This window comes from Ostrinia nubilalis, chromosome 12 (assembly GCF_963855985.1).
Source record: "Ostrinia nubilalis chromosome 12, ilOstNubi1.1, whole genome shotgun sequence".
NCBI classification, from domain to species: Eukaryota; Metazoa; Arthropoda; class Insecta; order Lepidoptera; family Crambidae; genus Ostrinia; species Ostrinia nubilalis.
In genome coordinates, this window is record NC_087099.1 from 12,612,993 (window position 1) to 12,623,471 (window position 10,479).

General features: G+C 35.4%; 1 protein-coding gene across 1 annotated transcript in view; it reads left to right on the top strand.

The window, feature by feature from the left end:
- LOC135076712 (progestin and adipoQ receptor family member 4) overlaps nt 1-10,144 on the top strand; it is a 74,562-nt gene extending 64,418 nt beyond the window's left edge. The window contains exons 5-6 of the mRNA XM_063971132.1: nt 4,597-4,737; nt 5,484-10,144. Coding sequence (XP_063827202.1) covers nt 4,597-4,737; nt 5,484-5,549 — 207 coding nt within the window. The 3' untranslated portion in view covers nt 5,550-10,144. The remainder of the gene's footprint in view (nt 1-4,596; nt 4,738-5,483) is intronic.
- Nucleotides 10,145-10,479: the final 335 nt, after the last annotated feature.

Sequence of the window (10,479 nt, forward strand, 5' to 3'; positions counted from 1 at the left end):
CCGTAACATATAGATGTATGTGACTTCTCGAATGGAATCCATACAGTTACATTGTCTCCAGGTACTAGAGAGATATTGTCTAAAGCTTGGAGCTAGCTCGTAGCTAAATGAGCACCCCGGGAGCCCAGCAATAATGAATGGCGTCGTACGAGCCAGCACGACGTGTCTCGTATGGAGTTTAATTAAACCCTACATACGGTACAGGCTGTTCGTTGTTCCAGAGAGCTCTTAACAAAGGCTAATAACACGTATTAAATGATAGAAATAAAATGTTTTAATTTGATATCATTTATATCTACGTTAATTTTCAATTGCACTTATGAACGGCCTTCACTAGGCCAACTTTTATCGGTGATCTAGCTGTACTACATCCTATCTAAACCGGAGTTCCAACAGTAGGGAATAATAATAAAATAAAAAATCCATCAGAATCAGATAGTATAACGCACATGTACATAATATACCATGTACATTACATCTTGCGAACCATATTAACAGGGCAATGTTATTATTATAGAAATCGTTACTATTGTTAACTTATGAAACTCCCGAGCATTGTTCGTTAATTGTTACTGAAAGTTATTAAAAGCTAGTCAACAGTCTTCCCCCAAATTGTTTAGAAGAAATATTGCCGTGACTATTTAAAGTATTCCGTGACTGTAACTTGTAAACTATTTCACAGAACTATTTGAAAATTTAGGAACGGCCGTGGCATCGAGAAAGTGCGACGACATTGGGGAACTTAGTCTAGTAAAGGTGAGTATAGACTAGCAGCGGTTCCCGAAAGGTGGTCCGCGGAACCCTGGGGTTCCGTAGAAAGGCCGCAAGGGTTCCGTAAAAAATATTATCCCACGTTTCGTGACCGACGTTTTTCGCGCGCACCGACTTGTTTACGCACAAGCACAAAATATAACCTTCTGTTATATTTTGTTGCACAAGGGAGGGGCAGGGCGTGCGGGCGGAGTAGTACGGGGGTTCCGCTAGTAAAAGTATAATCAATTAGGGTTCCTTGGCAAAAAAAAAATTGGGAAACCCTGGACTAGAGCATTTACTTGTAACAGAACAACGAGCCGCTCTATAAAATGTTCTAGAGTTCACCTTTTCACGAACCAAACCTCGTTAATTTTACCTGTATTGTACCATTCATAAGAACGTTACGTTACATAGAAAAGCAGAATGAAGTATAGTTTAGTTTAAAGTCTTAATTCAGGTTTGACTAGTCAAACCCCGATATCATTAAATTGAGTTTCGACCTTTGCCTGACCAAATTAATTACTCCTAGGTTTGACTAACATTATTTAGTCAAAGGCCGAAATGTTTGGGCTTTGACTAAGACTTCTAGTCAGACCTGAGGATTGACTAGTCAAACCTAGGAGTGGCGGAACTTCGAGGTTTGACTATAACATATGCATAGGGGAGCGAGGGGCTTGTTGTAACAGGGGTAAGTAGTAACAGGCTCTTTTCACTAGGATCTTAAACGCAATTGACGTATGTCTTTGACTCGATTTAACCTTTATACCGCGCCGTATCATGTTGCCATAGCTAGTGTCCCGCCGGCCGGCGCAATGAGCGGAAGTATGCACGTGCTTCATTTTTGCCAGGTAATATAAAATTGTACTGTCGTAAAATATCGGTTTGGGTTATTATTACTGACTAATTTCAAATGTTCTATATCTTATTTCCATTCAAATTTATCTATCTCTGATAATGTGTAACAGTTTTTATGATTGCTAAATTGTTTAAATAGTTATCTTGATAAATGTTCAAAATCATACCATGGGGTTAGTTGTAACAAAATGCGGGGGCTTGTTGTAACATGTTACAATTAATAATTACGAAGCATACCTTAGATATAAATAATTTAATCACTGTGATTTAAAAGTGCGAATATAATTATAAGTAGTGTTTAACTAAATAAGACTGCTAATTACTTAATTTTTAGGTGTTGCTTACTAAAAAAGTGTATTTACGTTGATTTTTGATAAGAATTATATAATACTTACTTTTAAAAGATGTGAATTTTATTAAAAACAAGCTAAAAAGAAATGATTAAAGGTATTATTGTCTTTTTTTTGGCGTTACTACTTGCCCCGGTAGATGTTACAACTTGCCCCAAGCACGAGGTAAGTTGTAACACCGCACTTCTTCTAGAAAATAATTGATTGTAAAATAATGACCAATATTTATGGTATTATTTTTACTTGATTTGGTACAGGAACAGTTACAGCATCCACCCATCTTTATTTAGTAGACATTTAATCAATAGATCTCAAGATATATTAGTTTTAATGAAAACTGTTACAACAAGCCCCTCGTTCCCCTACTCACCTTAAGGCAAGCAACTTATAGGTCTAGTACTTAACTGAGTCAGTGCCTGACGTATGGGAGCGGCACGGGAAGGGTGACATTGACATATTATGACGTGACAGTGTATACAAATATGAAGTACACTTGACGTCTCACTGACATTTGACATCGCAAAAACACTCCCGTGCCGCTCCTTAAACCTCAGGCACTGACTGTAAGCGCCAGAGCTATAGTTATAATGCTCTAAAGGCAAACATATGAAGTAGTAGAGTAATATAATATGCGTTAAGCAGATTAAACGGGTCGCGGCTGCAAACCGCCCAGATATAGGGCTTCGGTACAGCCTGGCGATAACAGACAACCTACTAAGTAGGTACACATGTAATTTCGAGCCAAATTAATCTTAATTACCCTCTCAAAACTTAAACTATATAGAACGGTTGAACTGGATCTCTAAGGCTGAGTTGCACCACCTAACTTTGACCGTAAATATAACGATAACCGATGTTTTTTGTATGGTGTTTGACAGATTTTTGACGTTTGTCAAAGTTAAAGTAAGATGGTGCCACCCAGCCTATGTATACTTTTACATTACGTCATCTGCTAGTTAGTGGCAGATAACGCATGAGATGCACTCAGATTGAAATAGTAGAGTCATATAATAATATACTGCCAACCCACTTTGGTTAAAATACTGTTAAGATAATGAATACAACTTACAACAACGTGTCTCTTGTGTGACTCTTCAAGAAAATATGGGTCATCTACAAACTTATTTAAAATAGTAAGACACAGGTCTTAACGCGACGTTTATTAATGAGTTACATTATGTACACACGGCTTGACGTTACGGCTGCGATGCTGCAACGCGAAAGTTTAAAATCTTATTATACAAACTTGTTGTCCCACGTCTCCGCACAGCTATTCTTTCTCTCTCGCAGATCTCTTTCCCGCCACTGAATCTGTCACTGTCACAATCACTGAAAAAATTATATCAAAGTAGAGTTCCACCTCGTAGAATGCAGTATAAAATAACCAGCTATACCGATTTATAACTGTCACAATATTAGCGTCCAAAGTCTGCCCTGGCTGATTACCACCGCACGTGACTTTGACCCCAGCGTAATGCGTCATTACCTAACTACCCCAAAAGATACATAAACAATTAAAACTTGGTATAATCATAAAATATTAATGTGTTATGAATCACAACGGGTTTTAACTAATGTATTTTATAAATAACACGCAGTGTTTTCTTCCGATGACGGTAACTTACTCGTATTTGTGAAGACTTAAACACTCAGATAAGATTCAAGATAATTGCTATAATGCTTCCCAGAGACACTTGACCCTAACCTAATGAGTCGCTGTACTTTTCTCTGCATTTCCAGTTCTTAATGGTTTGCAGATAAAGAAATAATATTTTCACGCGTTCTACAGAACAGAGCCATAATTCATAAAAAAAATCATTTTTGTGTAGGACTGTTTAGTTTGTTACGAATAAGAAAGAAGGCGATGATGATATCAACATAATATTATGCAATAATATCAATGTAATTGTAACCAAGTTAATATTATTTCATAGGCATCTAAGATGTTGAGGAACACTCAGTATTTCACGGAACAGGCAGTTTAATTGCTACTTCGGGTATGTAGATTCTTAGTACTCTATACATATAGTACTGCAATGATAAAATTATTCAAATTATACATTTACTTGATGTATAACAAATGGATAATTGTAAACCTAAGTGATACCTATAGATGATTATAGCTTCGCGCCTACAAAGCGATTAATTACAAAATTCTGGGTAAATTGCTTGTTGAACGTAGTTTGATCTGCCTGATGTCATTCTGATGCACAAACAAATAGCAAGTGATATAACTACTCATATTAATTAGTCATCTTAGTCAGGAACAATTTTGATCTCCATTGACGTTCGCGTGCACAGAAACAATAGAAAATCAGTTTTTTCGATCCACTGAATCGTTAACATTAGCACTATAAAATAAGAGTCCCCCGCACGTCGATCTGTTCGCGAGAAACTCAAAATTGCTGAAGGGAATTTCATGCGGTTTTCATCAACAGGTAGGGTGAATTCTACGCAATGCGTCTACAAGACACGCGCGAGTTATAAATTCGCTCGTGTTCGCGCGTAGGATTCGCGGCGAATTAGCCCTTCTGGACAAGGCCTTAGTCGTTTTGTGACAGAACTATTACGTGAGCGAAACTGAGGGCAAAAATATTAAAGGTACAAATAATAATATTTTTATGTCTTTTAACTTCAGGATGCGGTCTCGTTGGGAGGTGGCGTCATCGGAGCCATGCACATCCCGGAGAAGTGGTTCCCAGGGACCGTGGACCGCTGCCTCAACTCGCATAACATTATGCACGTGCTCGTGGTCCTGGCCGTGTACTCCATGCACCAGGTAGCAAACTCCTTTCATACCAGAAAGTTTTCACTACTTTTACTCAAGTCGATTTACTTTTACTAAGTCGAACCTTAACTTCGAACTCCTATGTTCTTCTGGTTAATTTCGTTGTGGGTCCTGTGACAGTTAATTTTCCCCCTTGACAAACTTGACCTACACTGGTTGGGTTTTTGTTGGCGGTCAAGCTGTATATCCTGACTACACAGGAGTTGCAGCTGTGTGGGAATAGTCCCGTACTTTTACACTACCTTCCCAGGATAGTGCTCCTATTATTACTGGGGTTGCTCTCAATCTTAGTGGGCCAATACGTGTCTCGCGCAATATACTGAATCATACATACATTATGAAAGCAAGCTCACGTAACTTTAAATCTTCTTATTAAGTTTCATGTAGAGACAACAGCTGCTGCAAAAGATGTTATTGCAACAAATATGTAGAGTCTTATGTATTTTCGCTTGTACATCATACATCATTCATACATTGGGACGGTGTTTTTATTATTCTACTATTGGCCGCTCACGACTTGTAGGGATCCACGCGTATGTACATACGCGTGGATCCCGCTTTACTCCTTTAGGGGTGGAGTTTGCAAAATTTGAGACTCCTAGCAATTGTAGTTTCTGAGATTTCGTGATGAGTGAGTGAGTCAGTCAATCAGTGACCTTTCGCTTTTATGGATATAGATTAATTTTAATTTGCACTTAAGTTTTTTCATTACCTGAGATTGTCAATTGTCATTCCAGGTGACGACCCGTGACCTGGCGTGGATGTCGCGCGTAGAGTGCCACGCGCCGCTGCGCCACCTCTGACGCCCGCCGGGCCCTCCGTCGCGCCCACTCCTGCGCAGCCTCGCACTGCTGATCTAGATCCAACCCTGAATAAGGCCCTCTTTCCCACTGGGCACTCTGGGTCACTCAGGGCCCAGTGGGAACGAAGAAATGCGGTCTTTATCTGCTCTCATAAAAATTAAACAGTCACTTGTGAATACTAAAGTACGCAATCGCTGAAGAGTTATATATTTTTGCAATTTCCCTTTTTTTAAGATAAAGGTATTTTAATGGCCTGGAAGCCCTGATTAAAGACAACCTTGAATTAGCAGCAGCACATTTCAAAACGTGAAAGATTCAGAAAAAAATGTTGAATTTAGACCTTTGCATTTCTGAAACTCGGATCGATTTACCATTAAAGGAAGCCTTTCGTTGCTTGAGTTGAGTGAGTACCCAAACGAACTGAAAACAAAGACGTGGAGGTTCAAAATTTGCTACAGTTTTGGGTTTATGTTTGCTACGAAAAAAAAAATACATCCGTGCTTATCAGCGCGACATAGTAGACAGGTGGCACCAACTCATGTGATAAGCGCCTTTCCTTGTCACCTGTCTTCCGCCTACACTGAACGGATCCCGTATATTTAAAGTAAAGTTTATAAACTAAACCATAGTGTATTAATAAACTATAATTCCCTATTTACTTTGTTGCGGGTCTGAATCTCCGAAGTCAACATCGTGGAATGGAAAATAACACGAGATTAATGTAGGTCAAGCCATTTTTAATTTTGTAAACGTCCCAAAATAAGTAACTCTTTTTGAATTCCAAAAGTTACCTACAAGTTATGGATAAAATAAAGATAAAAACTTTACGCTGACAAAAAATAAGGAATGTAATATTGATGATTTAAGGTTCTTTTTATTTGACTGACTAACACATTTTGTTCTGTTTTGTCGTGTTAGTTAGTTAAATAAAAAAACATAAATTAATAATATTCATATATGTATACATATTTAACATTCCTTATTTTTTGTCAGCGTCAAGCATTTTATCTTTATTTTGCACTAATATACGATTTTTATTTATGTTCAAGACATGTAGTGAAGTCATTCTTGCAATGAATAATTTAAATTGTATCATATAATTTTAACCCTACTACGTTAGTTATTACAAAACATAATTATCCCAAGTTATTTTCGTATATTAATTACAAACAATGCTAAAGGACATAAATAATTATTATGTAACTAAGTAGGTTACTGGGTTATGTAACTAGGTAGTTATTATCAATACCTAAATATAATAGTATCGAAACATTCCTTCAACAAAACAGGTAATGTGAGGATATCTTTTAATGGTTTAATTAAAGATTAAAATGATTGCATGCAAGTAAGTACGACTGGAAACCGAGAAAAACGTAGAGTTAACTGGCCAAAAACATAATTTAAAATCAATCAACGCGATGCCAGCTAATTCTGGGTTGAACATAAAGTCACAATTCAATTTTGGACGCTAGTGCAAACGTCTAACTTCGCACACTTACTCCTTTGGAATGGGTATTATATTTTATTCAATAAACGTGATTAAAAGCATCATAAAGTAAATTAAAAAAAAAGCAAGATAACTACATAGAGCATCATCATACAAAAATCTTATTTGCGTTTGAGAAGAACAAAAAATGTGTAGGTACCTATTAAATTCATGTCGCCACTAATACCAATCCTTAACACACTTTTGCAAGTACTAAAATATGATGTTAATTTATGTTACAAAGGTGCACTGCATAATGTGCAAAACCACCTTATCCTTAATAATCATAATAATCGTGTTAAAATAATACAAACTAGTGTTACTTTGATAATGACTAATTACGCTAATTAATACATAATTTGTTTATACCAACAACATTAATAATCACACAGCAACGGTATTGTTTATCGCATCGAAGGTATCATTAGGGCAAGTGTAGCCTTTACTAAATAAAACTTATCTTAAAGTGATCGTAATATTCAAATCCATTATACACCAATTAACGTAACTTGATAGGTTTATGATAACGTTTTATAGCATGGCTCATCTTAATATATCCGACACTCAAACTTCTAAACAATAAATCAGGTTGTTTATATAAATTAGCGTTCAGATATAAATAAAAACTAAGATAATTAGTAATAAGTTTTCGAGTACAATTAAAACCGATCATTTGAACGCGAAACGAAATCTAATGCTCTTCGTAGATGTATTGAAATTAGGCATAGCGTTAAATAATATTGTTACTACAAACTTTAATTATAAATCGTCCTACTTCGGTCTGTCCTTGTAGTTTAGAACACTCATGTATCCCTTGTGAATAAGATAATTGCGATTCGTATAATTAATCACAGGTACTTACTATTGTTAAAGCGTGGGCTGTGTGAGTCTAGACCCGAGGGCAACACAATGTAAAAAGACACGTTTGCTCGACTAGTGATAGCTCATAGAAAAATTAGCTTATATCTTTATCGATCTTATTTTTACATTCCATACCAGGATTTAGTCAAATATTTGATAGAGTAATCATATTTTAGCATTTACTTGTTAGTGATCATCGTGCTTTAAATCACATAATGTTAATGCTTCATCATCTAATAGTAAGTTAACGCTAGCTAAGATTTTGGTTACATTGATTTTGTGCGGTTTGGTGTTATTGAAATGAACTTATTCGTAGAATAACGCAATACAATAGAACGTTAAATATATCCACTTAGGGAAATCATATTTGTCCGCACTCATATTAAGGTAATCATAAAATAGTATTATGATTATTTAAAAGTCAATTGGAGTTTTAAAACTGCGTAAAATTTCGGCAAGTGGTGAGATGCTTCTTGTAGATGCGCTCACTCTCGCGAAGCTTGACGCTGATGCCGTAGGCTTCTAAAATTCTAAAAGCGTTTTATCAAAGTTGTTTGAAAACCACCCAAGAATGTTGAATAATTCAGAAATGTGGCGCAGTCATAACTACACGTGGCAACTGAATCACTTAGTATGAATAAATCAGAAATAAACATTCATCGTGAGTAGTCTAATCAGTCAATCTACAATGTCTTATTGAGATCTACGATGAGTAATTTAAATGTTCTTCTGATTTTGGTTTCTGGATTAGTCGTGCGTAGTTCCTTATTTGCCTGTTTGATGTGTACTGTGTACTAATTAGGAAACATCGACGACCAAACATTCGTTATATTTTTGTATTAAAATCATGAATGTTGTGCGCTTCCCGCTTCACGGCACTAATGGACGTGCGCGAACGAACACGTATCCCTCGTTACTCGCTCGATAGTGTATTACTCAAAGGATTAGACTAACCGTAGTGTGAGTAGTTAGGTAGATTACAAGCAATAAATAGATGACAATTGTTAAGAAATTTGACAAAAGTAGTCGCGTAAACGTTCGATCAGAGAAAATTTTACACAATCGTTGAATTTTTAAAACAAATCTTTTTGATGGCTTTAAATATCTACTTTTGTCAAAGGTCTGTTGTTTTGATTAATGATTTATCGTGGATGAAATAGTTTTAGATGAGTGGAAGTGTACTTGAGGTTTTTACTGGGCGAAGCGGTGCGGCGCTCTCTGCTCGCTCGCTCAGCGCGCTGACACGCGCCCTTCATTCATACGCGATCTTCTATTCTAATCAACAGAATTATTTTCATTTATATATTTTTGGAAAATAAATGTTTTCGAATAGTTACAACAACATGTATTTACAATAGGAAAAAGTTTATTTTTCTGTGTGATTACAACTAAAGACGCTACCTATATTTCGAAAAGTCTCTGTACAAAAATTATTTATAATCTAGCAGTCAAATTAGTTGGTTGATAAAGTTCTTCTATTTTATTATAACTATTAATTGTGACTTGCCTAATGTTCGTTATTTACACGCTAATAAAACGTAATGAGAATAATTTTATACGTACTCGAATCTACTGAGGCGAGCGCGCTATTTGAGGATGCCTCTAAATTAAGATTTACGATTAAAACGGAAAAAAACTTTTAAAATTTAATTATATTCTTAACGTAGTTAAGATGTAAAATATTTTGCTTTCATATTTTGTTATTTAAAGGCATACAATTGAAACAAACAAAGAATACTAATTTTACTTTTATGCACGATGGTTTTTATATTAAATAAAAATGTGTCTTTATAAAATTTCGCCCGAACTATGTAAAAAAATGGATGCCAAAGAAAGAGTTCAAATAAACCTAAACTACATCATAACCTAATTTATGTATTGTGCATAAAAATACATAGTACTTAAATGCATTTTCCTGAAAAACGTTTTGTTAAACATTTCAATATCATTCGTTCTAGTAGACGTACCTACTTTAGAAAATTTCCAATGCTAGCTTTACTTTTTCATTTTTGCAATGCAATTTTATCTACTATACGAGTATTAAAATAAATAACTTAGCCGTAAAGGCAGCGAATGTAGAGTGATATTCAAAAGCAATATAACTAAGTTTTGTATAACGTTGGTTTAACTTTTTTAAGGAACTATTCCGTTACTGTTACTGCACTCTTGTACTACATAGAGTACGAACCTTGATCATTCTCAATCCGTAGACGTTGAAGAGAGTATTAAAGTTTAATTTGAATTCAAATGTATGTTTCATTTACCTATCCACCTATCCTCAATACAGCAATTTACATAATCCATATAACAATCCTTGTCAGTTATTTATTTTATTGATTACTATAAATAATTTTGTTATTCGTGGCATTTATATTTATCAAAGTTATCGCTAATTGATACCTACGTTTTTAAATAGAAATTTCATACTAATTATGTTAATAAATAATGTAAATCAACACACGAGTTGCGTGTGGGCTGAAAATAGATCTGCAATCAATAATAATAATTGTACGCTAATATGACATTGTACAGCAATGTACATAATTATAGTAAACTCCATGGAGGTAACCTCCATGGTAAACT